Raw genomic sequence first — 18,865 nt, 5'->3', positions numbered from 1 at the left:
TTTGCTACTTTTTTTAAAAGATAGTTTTAAATGTTATCCTTCATAAGGCACTATTTTATAGTAGGTGTTTTTGCACATATTATCTTATTTAAATGTCTAAAAGAATTTTAAACATTATCAATGCAGTTAAATCTTTAAATATTGATGTATTTATTCATATGGATTTAACAATTTATCACCTATGGAAGACTGACCAAGTTTTCAAAAAGGCTTTTCTTTTAAACAATAGAAAAAAATTGTTAGTCAGATGGTACAGTACAGATGGTAACATCTCCCGATCCTTAACTTGAGAAGTGACCTTGTACATATGCATTAATATGTATCAACATCTGGATTTAGGATAGCTACTGTCCTATGGATTTTGATTGTCTGCAAAGCTAGGTATAAGTTCATGGTTCTGCCTCAGGTGAAAAATAAAAATAATCATTAGAGACGAAATTACTTGAAATATAAAGGTAGAACACATTCATAGCTAAGATCAGGATCCTTTGTGGGGGAAATGGCAGATTGGTTTAGCAGGTATAGAAGCTGTATAAACACTAAGCCAAGGATTACGGTGATGATAACTAAAGAATCAGCGTTAGGAAATGAAAATTCTTATTGCTTAAAATAACCATTTTAAAAACACTTCCAGTCTTCCTCCTTTAACACTCTTCCTAGAGCCTGAACTGACGGGGGCAAAAGGAGTTGGATTTTATTATAAATTACAAAATTGCCATTCACTTAATCTCCTCCACTTTTTAGACAGAGAATAAATCCCATTGTTATACTGACAAGAAGAGAATGAAACATGTGGCATTTTCATTTCTTTCAATAATCATTCTTACTATGTTCTCACTGAATTAGCCTGTTCGACCAGAGTGGAATTCAGTTCTTGTATTCACCATGCAGCTTCTTCTTCCCACGAGGAACGTGATTCAGAGACAATGGTGACTTGATATTTAACCGATCCCTTTCAGCCTCCTCTTCCTCATCGTATCTTTCATCCTCGTTCTCATCCTCCACATCACTGCTCTGAGGACTAGAGACCTGAGATCCTGAAGGAGAAGGTGGTACTGAGGAAGGCCTGGGATATTTAAACCCTTCTGTCTGCCAAAGACAAAAATAAGACACAAAACATTAGAATGGCTTTTTGATTTCTCAGTGATGTACACACTTGGCATGTGAATTTAATAAAAAATACAGTTGGATTTTTTTGGTCTGTTCAGGGGCTATTAACTTTGATTTATCTTGATTCTGGTCCAACCAAGCTCAAGAGAGACTCCTTAAATAAATAGTTTTCTTTTATCAAGCACTGAAATGTGCCAGGAGCTATATACATGTGATCTTATTTAATCTCTGACCAGTTTGTTCTTTCCGCTGACAGAAGAAAATTGAGGGTCCAAGAGACCAATGATTTGCCCAAGGTCAAACGGCATGGAAGTGGTAGAGTAAAGAGTGGTTCCAGGGTTGTGATCATCCCAGAGCCTTTAATATCAACTGCCATGATACACTGTTGAGATTATCAGTTTCTATGTCATCCTTCAGATTTGCTCAGTCAAATTCCAGAACATGAGCAGCCTGGATATTCCATGGACAATACCCACTAGAAAGATTCCTGGAAGTCAGGCCACTTCACTGACCTTAAAATTCCACCAGTTCCTTTTATTTCGGTTAATGAGCAAACATCACTAGGTTTTAATCAATTGCCCTTCTACCTAAGATGCTCTGAGATAACTCATTTGATAAACACATACTAAGCACCACTTATGGGGAAGGAGGAAACAAAGATGAAAAACATGATCCCTGCTCTCTAGGAGTGTAGATGCTTCATCACTCAGGAAGACAAATGTATAAAATTGTTACAGCACTTATCACTCTGAATTTCAACTATTTTTAGACATTATTATGTCATACATGTACGCTCATTTCAAGGCTCAGATACTTTACCTGAAAGCAATACCAAAAAAAAAAAAAAAAAAAAAGAGCTGAATCCTACACTTAGGGAGCATAGGAGCTCAATACTTATTTTTTGAATTAGTTGAATAAATGAATGAATATAGCTGAATTATCATCAAGGGCAATGACCACCTCTAAATAAGCTAAGCAAGTCACTCTGTTAGAATCATGGACATGGGAAGTGGAATTTGTATACTGAGGGATTTACAAAACTCTTTCACTTTCTTTATGAGCAAATTTTCCCTTGGGTTAATTTTCTAGATCTGGTCCCCAGACACCAAATAGAGGTGGAATATAAGGTATTAGGCAAAATTGTTTATAGTGAAAGTGACTCCTGATTGGAAAATTACGTCTGCTTTTGAAGGATCTATAAATACTTGATGAAGGTCTCTAGTATTTGGAAATCCTTGAATTTGATGACTCTTGTAATTGCTCACATTCCTTGTGGAGACCATAGAAGCTTATCTGTGAGGATTTACATGAGATGTTGGGTCCTGTGGGGTGTGGAACTACTAAGCTAAAATGGATCTCATAGTCAATGATATGGGTTTCATCTTTTACACCTAAGTTTTCACCTGGTGGGTAGGGAACAGAGAAGTTTAGCTCTTGGACCGCTGTGTAGACTGCTGTAAGGACTAATTCCACTGAAGAGAAATGCCTGATACTGCCTTACTTCAAGCTGTGTTTCCTTCTAAGTGAATGTGATGACAAGTAATCTGCTCTAGCCTCAAGAATATAAATGTCGGGCTTCCCTGGTGGCGCAGTGGTTGAGAGTCCGCCTGCAGATGCAGGGGACACGGGTTCGTGCCCTGGTCCGGGAAGATCCCACATGCCGCGGAGCGGCTGGGCCCGTGAGCCATGGCCGCTGAGCCTGCATGTCCATAGTCTGTGCTCCGCAACGGGAGAGGCCACAATACTGAGAGGCCTGTGTACCGCAAAAAAAAAAAAAAAAAAAGTAAAAAAAAAAATAATAAAGTGGCTCTTCGCCTCCCAACAACACACCCTTGTTTAAAAAAAAAAAAAAGAATATAAATGTCTAAGGGAATATTAGAGGAAGACTCCCTGGTAGGCACTGCTGAATTTCCATGCATAAATGCTCATCTAGTCCAATTTCTCCTGTGGTGCTCGAATTCACTATTACTCTGGCCAAGTTGTCACCCTACATTTAAACATCTCTTTGGATAGCAAATTCGCTTCCAATGAGAGCAGGCCAGTTTATTTTTTTGACAACCCTCAAAAGAATGGATGTCTAAGAGAGGTTTCAGGCACTAAGGCAAGGAGAGTTTTCATATGAAAGTGCTTCTCCAGCGATATGAATTAGCTGACTGCTCAGCCTGTGTATAAGCTAACTCTGAACTGAGGGCGTAGAGTTGGTCTGATTTGTCAGTTTCTCTATTTGCTTTGTAGCAACACTATGAAAAAGTACAATAGTTTGTGAATTTAGCTACTTCCAAATAAAAGGTATTGTTAGGACTTACCATATGTAAGACATTTAGCTTTCAAAACAAATAAACAATACATAAAATATTTACCATGGGTGGCGATGTGGTTTCCGTGTGGAATTTATCTGGAAAAGCTCTGCTTAATGTCAGGTGCCTGGCATGCTGGTAATACTATGATAGAAAACCAATCCATGGGTTAAAAAAGATGTATATTTATATATTTATATCTCAATAACCAAGTTGTTATATAAAATCTTATTTTCCTACTTATAAATATATATATTTTTTAAGTGGCAGATTTTATTCATCCTAAATTTAAGAATCAGAAAAAATATGACAGTTTATAGCTTTATCACTTTTCAGGGAATAAGTAAAGAAACACTATCAAAAATTGGAGGGGAAGGACATACTGGCTTTACTGAACTCTGAACTGAGCACTAAGGCAACTGAAAACACTGGTTTTACTCTATAGAGAAGCAGTATGGCACAGAGAAAAAGATGGGGCCTGAATAATCAGACACACTGGCTTTAAATCTTGCTTCCGACCTTACATAAGAAACATAGCTCCTAAGGCGCTTATCATCCTGCTTTCATTATAAAATGAAGACAGCAAAATTAATCTTTCTGGGTGGAAATGAGCGTGACTACGGCATTAGTGTGTGTAGATACTCAGCTGATGGCCGTATCTGTCATTTGTCAGCCAGAGTTGAGCAGTATCTAAGCAGATACATTATGTGAAGGCAAAGTCAACTTAGTTTTTATTAAATCATCCACTGCTGGGCTTCCCTGGTGGCGCAGTGGTTGAGAGTCCGCCTGCCGATGCAGGGGACATGGGTTCGTGCCCCGGTCCGGGAGGATCCCACATGCCGCGGAGCAGCTAGGCCCGTGAGCCATGGCCACTGAGCCTGCGCATCCGGAGCCTGTGCTCCGCAACGGGAGAGGCCACAATAGTGAGAGGCCCGCGTACTACAACAACAACAACAACAACAAAATCATCCACTGCTAAGATATATGAAAGTCTGAGTATTTATAAACTAATAGCAGATTGAAAGGAGGTATTTCCTGTACCTGTCATTTTGAGAAACAAGATTATTTCCACTCCCCACTGTAGTTGAGGAATGTGATCATATTCTCTCTTAGAGTGAAACAAAATAGGGACTTTTCTCTTGATTTCCTCATCATGAAACCTGTAAAGCATCAAGTTAAGCCCTGGTGATAGAATAATTAGTAAGATCATGGCTAGATGCTGCTGGACTGGCTGTTCTGGTCTCAAACTAAATATGAAAAATTGGGGTTGGGACTTTGCAAATTCATATCAAGCTCAAAGGTACTCATATTAAGTACGTGAAAACATCACTGAGATCTTAACAATGATGATACAGACTTGACCTTGCAGATTACAACTTGAATCAATTCTTTTATCGTCCAGTGGGATTTTTAAAGGGGTCCTCTGTGTGTACCATAATCTTGCTTACTCTGCCTAAGTATCTCCAATCCAGAAGGTCTGAAAGCCTCTCGGTTCTGTTCCTCTGAATAATCCTCTGGCGGCGTGACTGTTTGCAAAATCCATAGAGAAACTGAGTCAGCTGATTGCAAGAATCATCCAGTGAGCGGAATCGCCTGTCAACGATGTAAATACCTGAGGGGCACAAAAGCCAGAGCACAAGTCAAGATAAGGCTAACCTTAAAGCACTCCTACTTTTCCTTAGGGTCTATCACGAACTGCGTGATTATCCACTCCCTGGCTCCCGTACTGCCTCTGCTTTATCTTTTCCCTTCTGAGACTGTATTTCTCCTGTGATTTCCTTCTAATGGCTCACAATTATCACCAACACACAGCCAACAAAACAGATCTTGCTAAAGAAAATCTGGCAGTACAGGGATACCTCGGATCAGTGATCGTCCTTGGGGCTGCTCACTAACCAGAATCTCCAGGGTGTGACCTGGGTCTCAGTGCTTTTTAGGTTCCCCAGTGTCCCCACCATGCAGCCACGGGTGAGGACCAGAGCTGTCAACCAAGGAAAGACAACAGTGACAATGTAATTCTAAAAGACCAGAGAATCGGCAATGTCCAGGCAGAGCATGAAGCCCATTCTAACTTTTCTTGCTGCTAGGCTGCATGGACATATAGATGGTGATACCATCTGCCATCTTAGATGTGAATTTTGATAACTTGGCATGGAACTTATAAAATAATTATGCTGATCAATACATGTACTCTAAAGCCATGGTTATTGTGACTGTCACTTCTAGGTAATAGAGGACCAAATCAGTTCAGAAAATAAAAAGGTGAAAAGGCAATGTTTGTCCAAGTTTAGCACTCCTTTTTTAGTTTGTCTTTTGAGCAATATGTTCAATATTAATATCATTCTAATCTTTTCTATGGACCATATAATGAAATCTACTTTTAATTAAACAAGAAGTATAAACAGTTTAATTATCAAGATAGCATTAGAGTCGGGCTCTGTAAAGACCCCGTGCTTTGTTTGGTTAGAAGTCCCTTCTCCCCCAGTTGGGTTCATGATGAAAAGCCTCACCATAGGCAGTGGGATCAGCCACATGCTCCTGCATGAAACAGCCAAAGCCAGAGAGGTTGGTGGTCACACTGGGGATACCCATCACAGTGCATTCGGCTGCCAGGGGAAATAGACAAAGGTTTGGCTTCAAACAAGCAACAATATTCTCTTACACATGCAGAGGAGGAAAAGCCCCAGTCCACCTAGTAACAGCAACATTTATTTTATGCCAGGCACAGTACTAAGCTCCTTACATGCATGAACTAATTTAATCTTCTCAACTACCCTATGAAGTGAGGCTACCATTATCCCCATCTTACAGACGAAGACATTGAGGCACAGAGAGGTGAAATAGCTCCCTTAACTTCACCAAGCCAGGCAATGTGGTAGAGCTGGGATTTGAAGCCAGGTGCCCAGCTCCAGAGCCCTTGCTCAGAACTGCTACCCTACACTGCCTCTCTCATTCCAGCTGGCTTTGTTTTTTGCTCTGTTCTAAGCTTGTGTCACTAAGTATTTGGCAAGTTTACAGGGTAAGTAAATATGTTTTGGAAAGAACCAGCTCCTCCAACATATTCACCTCTCTTGCCACCAACCCCTTCCACTTTCTCGGGTGCTCAGCAAACCCATGGCTTCTTTCAATCCTCTACCACCTTTTAGTCAAAATCCTGTTTTTAGACAATATCAGATGTGTCTTAAGACATGTTAACACACTGAAGGATGTTTGAATTGTTAACATGAAATTTATATTTTATTATGGAATTTCTCTTGGTTGGCTAGTGGGGATGGGTGGATAAAAAGAGATTTCCTCATGACCCATGTACTCCTGTTCTGCAAGTATTTCCTCTTGGTTTAGCTCTAGAGAACAGTGGTTTCCGAATTTGGGGGAAGACGGTAGAGGAGAGGAAGGTGGGATGGGGATTATTGACCCATTTGAGAATCAGATGAAAACTCTGGAACTCCTCCCCAGAAAAATTTTGCCTACAATTCTATGGAACTTCACAGATCCTTATTTCTATTAAATACTCATTGACACCCATATAATAAAATGCCAGGGACCCTTGTAAACTCAGTATATGTTCACTGAGTGAATTTAATGAAGTCAACGTTTATCTTCACTGGGTTTTCTCAAAACACAAAACACAGATTTTAACACTTTCTGGAGTGAGAGTTAGTACAGCATAAAACAATTACGTAAAAAGAGTTAGAGAGGTATCTTATATGCTAATGCCAAATGTATACCACCAGAGGTTTTGCTGTTTCTATAAATAAGGAGGGACCAACTTCTTTTGGTTAATTTATTATTTATTTATTTATTTATTTAATTTTGGCCACACCATGAAGCTTGTGGGATTTTAGTTCCCCAACCAGGGATCAAACCTGGGCCCTCAGCAGTGAGAGCATGGAGCCCTAACCACTGGACCACCAGGGAATTCCCCTTTGGTTAATTTAAAACAGAGAATGACTCATTCACTATAGGGTACATATTTCTCACACCCCTTTTTCCATCTACTTATTTTTCACAACACATTTGCTGACCTTTATCTTAACACACTAAATATATTTCCTCTATCATTTCATGTTAAGTTTAACTTTGTCCTATAAAATGATATTCTGGCAGAAAGGCTGCTGTAAGTTAGATAACATTCTCTTTACCCAATATAAATGACTTCCCACATTCCCTTGGTCACTCATGCTTTGGTTTTGTACTTCTTTGCTCTCAATATTTCCAATCGTAAATTATGTTACTTCCTAGAAATAATAAGAATAAGAGCATATAACAAAGTTTTAAGTTCATCAAGTGAATTGTTTTAGTGTATCTCAAAAGATAGATACTCTATTATAAGCAATTTAAGATAACTATGTGGGCATTTCATAGGTAAGAAGACACTGCCTTAACAAATGTGGAACTTGTGCCGAGAACAATTTTTAGAACTACAAGAGAGGTAGCTGTAGGAGTTAGATCAATAACTTTTCTCTGTCATGTTTCAAGAATGGATAATTCTTTTTCAATCTTCCCCCAAAAGTTCTAATGGTTTTACAGCTGCTGGCAAATTATTCTTGGTGGAGCCTAGAACAGTAGAATAGGATCTATGTCAAAAGATGAAGAGCCTTCATGTCACTCCTATTGTAAAGATTATAGTACCCAATTTATACAGAATTTTAAATTCTATGCTAAAATTCTGGAATCAAAATGTAAAGATTAGAAAAAAATCTTCTTCATAATTCAGTCTATGACCTCTCTAACCCTGACTGCCACTGCCCTTTACTTGGCCTATAATGACATTGAGATGCAGAAGGAAAAATGTATTCATTATAAATAAATATGTTTTCTGAGCCTTTTCTTTTACAATTATAAATGGAATTACATCTATACTAGGAGGAAAATTGCTGTTTACCAAGAAGATGGAAAAGCCATCATTGTCTTCTTTGCATTGGCATATTATTTAAAGTACTTGTTTCTTTTCTAATTAGGCATTTCAGTACAAATACAAATTGATGGCTCTTGATGCTAATGGCAACCATGCTAGTAGGGACCAGAAAAGAAAAATAGATAGTGGATCTGAGAATCCACCATCCGAACAGAAAGGGGGGCAGGTGGAGGGTCTAAATTGAACTATGTCATTGGGCATAATACCTACCACTGAACCGGCATTCTATGTTAAAAGTACCTCGTTTTTGAAAGACAAGGGTGTGAAGATGACTTCTCACTGTACATCTCTTTATACTATTTGTGTCTAAAACCATATGAATGTGTTATCTAATTAAAAGATACATATATCCTTTCAGTTAAAAAAGAATTCTGAAATAAATTTTAGAAACAAAAATTGTTTCTCATATTAACTTCCTTGCAGTTAATTTCTCCTTCATATTAATGGGTAGGACTGGTGAAGATATAATCTTTATAAAACATCCTTTTTCTTTGGAATGCAATGAGGCAACTATTCAGATACCCCCTAAAATATGCCCAACCACAATCTCCTATACTTACATAAAGATTATGTATTATGTCCTTACTCTTAGGTCAGGAGCTACAAAACATAAAATGGACCCCTGGGATAGATCCAACCATTTCTACTAAGGTTTTGGTTTTGTAGTTTTAAATGACATATCATTTAGAAATGACATATCAAATATTACATACATGTGCATAAAATAATACACTAATAAAATCTAAAACACTTCACAATCTATACATGTCACATACCTGGAGTATAACCCCAGGGTTCATAGTATGATGGAAATACTCCAAGATGACAACCTCGGACAAACTCTTCATAATCCATGGGTAATAAGGGGCTGGTGGAGGATAGGAACTCTGGGTGCAAAATCAACTGAAAAAGAAAAATTCCAATGAGAAAAAAGAGAAAAGAAAGAAGAAATTAAAGCAAAAAATCTCCTAGTTTTATTATTTCAATATTTCAATACTATAGAATCCTTGTGTCCTAGATTCTGGGGAAAGAAAGAGAGAGATAAGAAAAAAGAAAAAGGGAAATGTCCAGGTGTTTTTTCTCCTCTCTCCATTCTCTGTAAATATCTATTCTGAGTACTAACTTTCCCTCAGGTTCCCAGGCCTAGATTAGAGGATAGGGAGTTAATGTATCCATTTTTGTTCTCATGCTAAACTCCTCCAACCCAGACTTTACTGACAATAAAGATTTTACTTGGTTCTCTGCTGGCCCTTGTCTTGTTTCTCAATTTATTCCCACCTTGAGCAGGAAAACGGGGAGCTACCCTTATATGCCCCAGGCATAAGTTAGCCAAGTGAAATGGAACTAAGGGCTAATTGCAAGCTACTAATGTGATGTCACTGAAATGGAGATGGGAAGAGCAGCAGTACCTCCTTATAGAATATTTCCACCATGTGAGTACAATAGTCATAAATAACCTCAAGAGCATAGGTAATAGGAAAATGCAGTAAACAACTAGGGTGCAATGAGTTTTGAGCATTACCTTTCTTTTTAGCATAATAGATTTTTTTAAGTTTATGTAATTTAATTTTACACAATGGTTTTGTTTAAAACTGGCCTACAGCATTTCTGAAAATTCAGCAACTAGCTCTCATGCACTGGTGTGAGTCCTTTCTTGGACTGCACAGCCTGTAATTTTCTGCAAAGGCAGAGACCAGAGACAGCCAGCTATACTTGGAAAGTTGTGAATAGAATAGCTACTTAACTGGTCACCTACATGACTGAGTTCTATTTCTCCTATTTATTAAAATGATGAATTATAAATTATAATATAATTATAATGTATAAATTATATTATTATCCCAGTACTTTAAAATCTGATTTTAAAAATTTATTAGAAATTATTTTTAATAACTTACTTAGCTATGGGGGGAGGCTGACAGATAACAGAAAACTGGTTTGGTGAGAACTTTCATAAAATGGGGAAATAGGAGAATTATATATATGTTTATGTATAAATTATATATTTTTAAAATTATATTAAAATTTAATTTTATATGAATTATATCTATAATTATATATAAATACATGTGTATATGTATATGTATATAAAATTTGAAAAAAATCCCCAATTTACAGAAAATTTGCAAGTACAATGTGAAGAGAATTAATATTTTTTCAAGAACCATTTGTGTATAAGTTGCTGACTGGATGTCCATCATCCACAAATACTTAACATGTATTTTCTACAAACAAGAACATTGCCCCTTAAAAAACTAAAAATATGGGGAGGGTGGGAGGGAGGAAGATGCATGAGGGAAGGGATGTGGGAACAGATGTATATGTATGACTGATTCACTTTGTTATAAAGCAGAAACTAATAAAAAATAAATAAATTAAAAAAATAAAAATAAATAAAAAAAATAAAAAACTAAAAATAGAGTTACTATATAATAATGCAATTCCACTCCTGGGCATATATCTGGAGAAAACTCTAATTTGAAAAGATAATTTGAAAAGCACCCCAATGTTCATAGCAGCACTATTTACAATAGACAAGACATGGAAGCAACCTACATGTCCATCAACAGGTGAATGGATAAAGAAGATATATATATATATATACATACCATATATATATTAATATATATGTACATACACACTCACATATAATGGAATATTACTCAGCCATAAAAAAAAGAATGAAATAATGCCATTTGCAGCAACATGAATGGACCTAGAGATTATCATATTAAGTGAAGTAAGTCAGATAAAGACAAACATGATATCACTTATGTGTGGAATCTTAAAAAATGATACAAATGACCTTATTTACAAAATAGAAATAGACTCATAGACATAGAAAGCAAATTTATGGTTACCAAAGGGGACAGTGGTGGGGGGAAGAAAGATAAATTAGGAGTTTGGGATTAACATATACACACCACTATATAGAAAATAGATAAACAACAAGGACCTACTGTATAGCACAGGGAACTAGACTCAATATCTTGTAATAACCTATAATGGAAAAGAATCCAAAAAGAATATATGTATATATATATATATATATGTATATATATATAACTGAATCACTTTGCTATACAGATGAAACTAACACAACATTGTAAATTAACTATACTTCAATTAAAAAAAGAACATTCTCTTACATAACCACACTATAAACATCAAAATCAGAAAATTAACTTTGATACATCACTACCATCTAATCCTTAAATCCCATTCAACTTTCTCCAGTGGTTCAAATACTGTCTTTTAAACCAAACGACCCAGTTCGCAGTCACATGTCACATTTAGTTGTCACTTCTCTCTAGTCTCCTTTAGTTTGGAAGAGTTGTTTGAGGACTTTCTTGGGCTTTCATGACCTTAACACTTTTGAAGACTACAGTCTAGTTATTTTGAAATTTGATCTTCAGTTTGGTCTTGTCCTATGCTTCCTCATGGTTAGAGTAAGTTATGCATCTTTGGTAGACATAGCACTGAGGTGATACTCTGTTCTTCTCACTGCATTTCATCAGGTGGCAAGGGATTTACACTTTATTCATTACTTCTGATGTTTACTTTGATCTCTTGATTAAAATCATGTCTTTTTGGCTTCTCCACTGTAAAATCTTCTTCTGTTTCTCCTTTGTTATTAGTAAGTATTTGGGGGAGAGTTATTTTGAAACTATATAAATATCCCATTCCTCAATAAACTTATACTTGCATTGGATTCATGGTTCCTTGTGTTATTCAATGTATTCTAATTCATTGCTATCTTTATTTATTTTGATACTTAGATTGTGCCTGATTTGACCAGTGGGAGCCCCTTCAAACTGGTTTCTGTAAACTTTTGACAGATCTCCATCATTCTTTGAGAATTTCTTTAATTTTTTCACACAAGAAGAAGTTCTAGGCTCATCTTTTACTTTTCCTGCCACAGCCCTAGAAGTAACAATTTCTTCAGTGAGTCCTGGTTCCTTTTAGTGTAGAATGATATAAAGACCTGGGAGTTAGATGTGCTTATTGTTATTGGGGTGTTACAGGCCCTCTCAGCAGTCAGAGAGACACAATATACAACACACACACACACACACACACACACACACATCTATACTTAGTTTCATTATCTTTAATTTAATACTTATTGGATCAATCCCTGCTATGATCTGAATGTTGTGTTCCCTCCAAAGTTCATATACTGAAGTCATAAACCCCCAAAGATGGATGGTATTTGGAGGTGGGGCCTTCAAGAGGTACTTAGGTCATGAGGATGGAGCCCTCATGAATGGGATTAGTGCTTTTATGAAAGAGGCTCCAGGAAATTTCCTGGCCCCTTCAACTGTGTGAGGGCATAGTGAGAAGCTGCCATCTATGAACCAGGAAGAGGGCCCTCACCAGAGCATGACCAGGCTGGCAACTTGATCTTGGACTTCCCAGTCCCTAGAACTGTGAGAAATAAATGTCTGTTGTTTAGAAGACAACCAGTCTGTGGTATTTTGCTACAGCAGCCTGAACAGACTCAGACAATCCCCTTCCACTTAACTCGTCTCTCCACGGCCTCTCTCTCACTCCACTCTGGCTCTGACACCTGCTGTGAGTGTCTCTCCCCACTGCGTGGACCTTCCCCACCTTGCCTGGGCTCTGACTCCTTTCTATGGACTACCCCAGCATGCCCCCCCTTCCAGTGTAGACGCCTACCTTGTGCTGACCCACCTAATGGCTTTAGAACAGAACTGTTTAGGAAGGAGAAAGCAAAAGAGGGAGAGGAAAAGGAAGAGGAAAAATAAACTTTTTTTTAACAATAACAACAAAAGTATTAGACAACAAGAGTTGTCTAATACTTTATATATATATTATAAGTCACTTTCACGCATGTTACCTGATTTAATCTTAGCAGAATTGTGTGATGGAGACTGTAGACATTCTCATTGTCCTAATTTTAGAAATAAGGAAGCTAAGACTTTAGAAGCATTGGTTATATCTCAGCAGATCCATAAATAGCAGACATGTTAAACTCAAGAAGGAATAAAATGGTAAAAATGTCCAAAACCAGTACCTACAAATGATGGTTTATTCAATCACAAGAATCACAGATTCCAAAGCAAAAATGGATAAAATATTTTCCTCCACAAAACATAATTTTAATTCCTATTACATATAAAATATTGCACTAGGAAAAGAGACCAAAGATGTAGACAGTTGACTGAGTCTGGGCAACCATCAAGTCAGAAGCCCATTGTACTCTGTTGGTAAATATCAGCACAGGGGGATTTAAAAGGCATTGTGCCTACTTTGGCATTTCCAAACTTAGGAAAATTTGTACTCTCCAAAGCCCATTTTGGAACATGAAAACATCATGGCTCATTCGTTTTGTTCCCAGCCAAAGATAATGACAGCACGACTAAAATAAGAAAACAGCTGCCCTGGGTCCTAGAACAGCCAATGGCAGAAGCTCAGGGCAGAGGAAAGGATGCCAGAGGTCAGCCCAAGGTTACAGGGAGGACTAAATGAGATCCTGTATGCAAAGCCCCCCAGCAGAGCACCTGGTTCACAGCAGTACCTGGATCAGTGGGGATAAAACAAATAAACAAAAACTTGTCAGACTGTATTTATCCTGGGAGGGAAGTAAGGTCCCAGGAACTTAGTTTACTTTCACAGCATGGCAGCACAGGGTCCAGACCTGAAATCTGCGGTCTAGACTTTTCTCACTATACCTTGCAACTGAGGCAGGATGGATGATAAATTCAAGTTTAAACCTGAATCAAATAGTCATATTCATATAAAAAACTTGTCAATCTAGTCGGAGAGTTAAGAACCATTCTATAGCCATCTATAAATATGCAGATGATCAAATAGGTACTTATATTAACACAGGCCCTGGATTACTGTCAAGCTTTTAAAGGATGCTATTAATAAAATGAAATACCTAATTCTGAATTGACCAAAGTCTATCTCAGTGCTTTTTAGTGTATATTGTTAGAAAGGGGTTATTCTTTTATTTCTTTTGTGTATGTTTGCTTCAAGATATTAATCAGTGGATATTTGAAAATGCTCATGAGTTTAACTGCATAAACACAATTTGTATGAGACCAACTTTTTTCTCCATTCACTCTACGTAACTCATGGACTTTTTTATATTTCTGTGCCTTTTCAACTACTTCTTTGGCCTGGTGAGCCCAACCCTCTGTTATTTGCTGATGAACTTGTGCTCATCTATCAAGATGTAGCTAACGTATCATCTCTTTTATAAAACATTTTATGAAATCCTGCAGGTAAAAATCAATCCTCTGTCTTCTACTCTAATCAAACTCTGTTCACACTTCTAAAAATATATGGAGTATGCTGTGCCAGGGACTGGACTAGTACTAATAAAAGCTAACATTTATTATGCATTTACTCTGTGCCAAGGACTGTGTTAAACATGGTACCTATGGTTTATTTAATCCTCCCAACAATTCTATGAGTGGGACTATATGTTCACCACTTTACAAAGGAGAAGGCTGAGGTACAAGTAGATTAAGTAAACTTACACATTGAATAAGTGGCAGAGATTTAAAACCAGGCAGTGTGAGTACAGTCGTAAAGGATTTCACTTACCTTTATAGATGTGTGTGGCAGCCCTGAACTTGCCACTCAGATTCCCTTCAAGAGATCCTGGCCTGGGGATCTTGACTGACAGCCCTAAGTGCCTCACCTGTGCATCCATCACACTGGCTGCTCCTAGCCTGTAAGACCAGCAGGGATGGGTACTAGCGCCAACCCATTTCTGCCCACTGGGTGATTCCTTTAATGGGCAACTTTTGCTTGGGGAATCCCTATCCCTATTAATGGAAATCCCTGTTAAAACCATTGCATTGAATTGTTCATAGAGTAAGGCACCCATCTGCCTGCCAACCTGAAACTTCTGGTAGGTGGAAAGGACACATGAAGATGAAACACAAAGAAAAGGTTGTTCAATAAAGGAAAATGTATGTAAGAACACTAAGATACTTAAAATAAGTCAACAGTAAACCAAAACACACACACACACACAAATAAGAATCTTTAGTATTAAGAAAGAAAGCACTGTGGGGACTTCCCTGGCGGTCCAGTGGTTAAGACTTCACCTTCCAGTGGAGGCGGTGTGGGTTCAAATCCTGGTTGGGGAGCTACGATCCCACATGCCTCACGGCCAAAAAACCAAAACAAAAAAACAGAAGCAATATTGTAACAAATTCAATAAAGACTTTAAAAATGACCCACAGCGGGGCTTCCCTGGTGGCGCAGTGGTGGAGAGTCCGCCAGCGGATGCAGGGTACACGGGTTCGTGCCCTGGTCCGGGAAGATCCCACATGCCGCAGAGCCGCTGGGCCCGTGAGCCATGGCTGCTGAGCCTGAGTGTCCGTAGCCTGTGCTCCGCAACGGGAGAGGCCACAACGGTGAGAGGCCCACGTACCGCAAAAAAAAAAAAATGACCCTCTTTCTCACTCTCAGTGTCCACTGGTCACTGAAGTATGCTTCATTCTGCAGGCAACCATTTCTCCCATCATTCCATTCTCTCCAGAACTTCTGATAAGGCCTTTGGAAGAGGCCCTCAAGCATCCTTCACCTGTACTGTTGCAGTAGGTTCTTAATTTGTCTCCACTATATCCACTCATACCTACATTAACGAGTGAGTGCAGGATGAGAAATACATTTAAGAATAGACTACTTTTTCCCAAGAAACTTTGCAGAGAAGAGTAGAAAAACATTTAGAAACATCAAGAGGAGACAGGGTTTAGGCAAAGTTTGTTTTTTTCATGTGGAAAAATTTAAGAAATATTTGTAGACAGCAAGGGAAGGAGCTAGTAAGCCTACAGTATGAAGAAGGGTAAAGAGGGCACATTTCCTCAGAATGTGGGAGGAAATAAGATCCCAGAAAAACCCTTAGAATCTGAAGGAAAAGAAGTAAGAATGGGTCAAAATCTATACTCGAGGCCAGTATGAAGGGACTCATACGATCTGCTAAAGGTGAAAGAAAGAAGTGACAGTGAGACCTTTCCCTTTGAAAAGATTGGTAAAAGCTTGTGACAACTTGATCTTGAATGCTGTTGAATGGAAGTGAGTAAGGATAAGCAATTATCTATTGCCACGTTCACCCTTGTCTCCCATGCCTAGCACCATGCCTAGCACCATGCCTAGAACATGACACTCTCTCAGTAAACATCACAGAGATTAAGCTCCACGGTGGCAGAAACCAAGTCTTATTCATGTACCTAACCCTGTCCCTCGTCATCATAGAAACCCAAGAGTCAAAAGAATGAATTGGCCAGTAGAAAATTACATAAAACCATCATTAGCCATATTCTCTGAAACTGGAAGCTCGTTATAACTCTGCTTTTAAGTTGAACTTTATCAAGAAGAAACAAAGACAGTTCATGTTAATCTCAGAGATTCATTAATTAAAGCAATTCTTAGACTATATGTTTCATTAAAAATGAGGCCATTTCCTGATGCTTACTGACAGTATTGTACAATGAAAATGAAAGCTAAATTACAACTCAGAGCCATAAATAGTCTTCAGTTTTTAAGAATGATACCAAAATAGTCATTCTTTAATTGTTCAAGACAGGAAACAAAATAATATTTACAATATTTCTTTTTTTTTTTTTTTTTTTTTTGTGGTATGCGGGCCTCTCACTGTTGTGGCCTCTCCCGTTGCGGAGCACAGGCTCCGGATGCGCAGGCTCAGCAGCCATGGCTCACGGGCCCAGCCGCTCCGCGGCATATGGGATCCTCCCAGACCGGGGCACGAACCCGTATCCCCTGCATCGGCAGGCGGACTCTCAACCACTGCGCCACCAGGGAGGCCCTACAATATTTCTGATAGACGTCACAACCAAAAAAGGATGCTTCTAATAAATTCTCAAAAATCTATTCTGTATGATTTTGAAGTGCCCCACGTAAACAATTAGTTGTACCTTGACTCTGTCTGTACGGCTGTTGAAAAGCCCGATCCTTCTAATGGTGCTGAGGATGGGATCGGTGGAGTCATCAATCATGTTGTGAGTCGTCACGGGGGGCAAAGATTGCCGCTGAAGGAACAGAGAGAAGAAAATGTCAGTTTGTGAAAAGAATTAACAAGTGTGACTAATTTCAACAATAAGTCATTGGCGACATGATATCCAACCTTTATGCCTTCTGGTCTGAGATGCCACTAAAGTCTCTCATGCCACTAAGAGGAGGAAAACAGGGTAAAGAAATTTCTTCCCATAGTGTGAACACACGGTACTTGTGTTTTTCACCTGCAGCCACTCTATGAAAAGCCTAGACTTCTTGAGCTCTCCTGGGACTTATTTGGAGTAAGTGTCCTGGAAGCTTGACTCCAGATGAGCTACTCTGCTTGTTCCCACTAGGGGGCTGTCCTCTGATGCCTCGCTGTTATTGACAAGATTCCCGTACAAGCTTAACACACTTATCTTTCCTTTTTTATAATAGTTCCACTCGACTGAGAAACATTCACCTTTTCTCTATAGTGACTCCGAATTCTATGTTTTTTGAAAACTTTAGGAGGTATTTCTGGTGTCATTGCAATATACATCATTTTTCAATTGGACATATTTGTTCCAAATGAATTTTTTAAATAGATACAAAGAAAAGTTCCACGAGATTTTTTTTAAAGGAGCACTGAAAATACACTGAAGAAAGAGAACTTACAAAGGCGTCATTTAGGTAAATACCTAAGAATGACTTTTCTAGCTCTCAGGTTTAAAAATTTCCCAAATCAGCCCACTCCAATGCATTAAAATATTGATGTAAATGGACTTTAACAACTATGGGATGTGATGGGCACTTTTTCCTTTATTACCTGAGTTGAAAAGATGGCTCTTTTCATAATTGTCAGATCGTCTCGATCCAAAATATTGTTCATGTCAGGAATTTCTCCTCTGTGGGGAAAACAGTTTTAATAATAAAAATAAAAACAGCTGGCTCTAGTTGACTGCTTCCTATGTGTTAGACACCGTTTCAAGCAATTTAAAAATAAATGTAAAGCAAACAAAGGTTCCTGATGAAGCTCACAAATTCCTAAAGTTTGAGGAAGTTTGATAAAAGAACACCTTTGCTAGCATAAAAGAAAATTGAAATTAATTTTTAAAGCATTCATGTTGATGATCAGGAGGACATTCTCATTGTATTTTGCCCACCCCTAAGTACTGTGTTCTACAGTGGGCATAACTTGTCCACCTATAAGTTGATATTTTTACCAGTAACAAGAAATGATGCACACCTGCCACCATGCATCGGGAGACAACACAGCTTTCTCTTCATATTGTAACAAAATCCATATATTTTGTACATATTATTATTTTATAATACATTTTAATTTGATTTTTATTTAGATTTTATTTTACTTATACATTTTATATATTTTATTTATTATTTATTTAAATACTATATATTACTTATTAAGTAAATGTGTTAGTTAACATTAATATGTTAATTAATAAATATGTTAATCTAATATATAAGTAAATATATATTTAATATACATGAAGTCAATATATATTTTGACTTAAAATCTCATGAAGGACTTCCCTGG

At 37.9% G+C, this 18,865-nt stretch overlaps 1 protein-coding gene across 1 annotated transcript in view; it reads right to left on the bottom strand.

Annotated features, from left to right (window-relative positions):
- Nucleotides 1-867: 867 nt before the first annotated feature.
- Nucleotides 868-18,865, bottom strand: part of GYS2 (glycogen synthase 2) — a gene marked incomplete at both ends in the record, with an annotated part of 48,968 nt that continues 30,970 nt past the window's right edge. Inside the window, 7 exons of the mRNA XM_079714735.1 lie at nucleotides 868-1,089; nucleotides 3,471-3,551; nucleotides 4,856-5,019; nucleotides 5,918-6,013; nucleotides 9,102-9,228; nucleotides 17,247-17,360; nucleotides 18,134-18,212. Coding sequence (XP_079570861.1) covers nucleotides 868-1,089; nucleotides 3,471-3,551; nucleotides 4,856-5,019; nucleotides 5,918-6,013; nucleotides 9,102-9,228; nucleotides 17,247-17,360; nucleotides 18,134-18,212 — 883 coding nt within the window. The remainder of the gene's footprint in view (nucleotides 1,090-3,470; nucleotides 3,552-4,855; nucleotides 5,020-5,917; nucleotides 6,014-9,101; nucleotides 9,229-17,246; nucleotides 17,361-18,133; nucleotides 18,213-18,865) is intronic.

This window comes from Hyperoodon ampullatus, assembly GCF_949752795.1.
Source record: "Hyperoodon ampullatus genome assembly, chromosome: 11".
Lineage (NCBI taxonomy): Eukaryota > Metazoa > Chordata > Mammalia > Artiodactyla > Ziphiidae > Hyperoodon > Hyperoodon ampullatus.
Note: the sequence above shows the minus strand (reverse complement) of the source record. Positions and strands in the feature narration are given on the sequence as shown.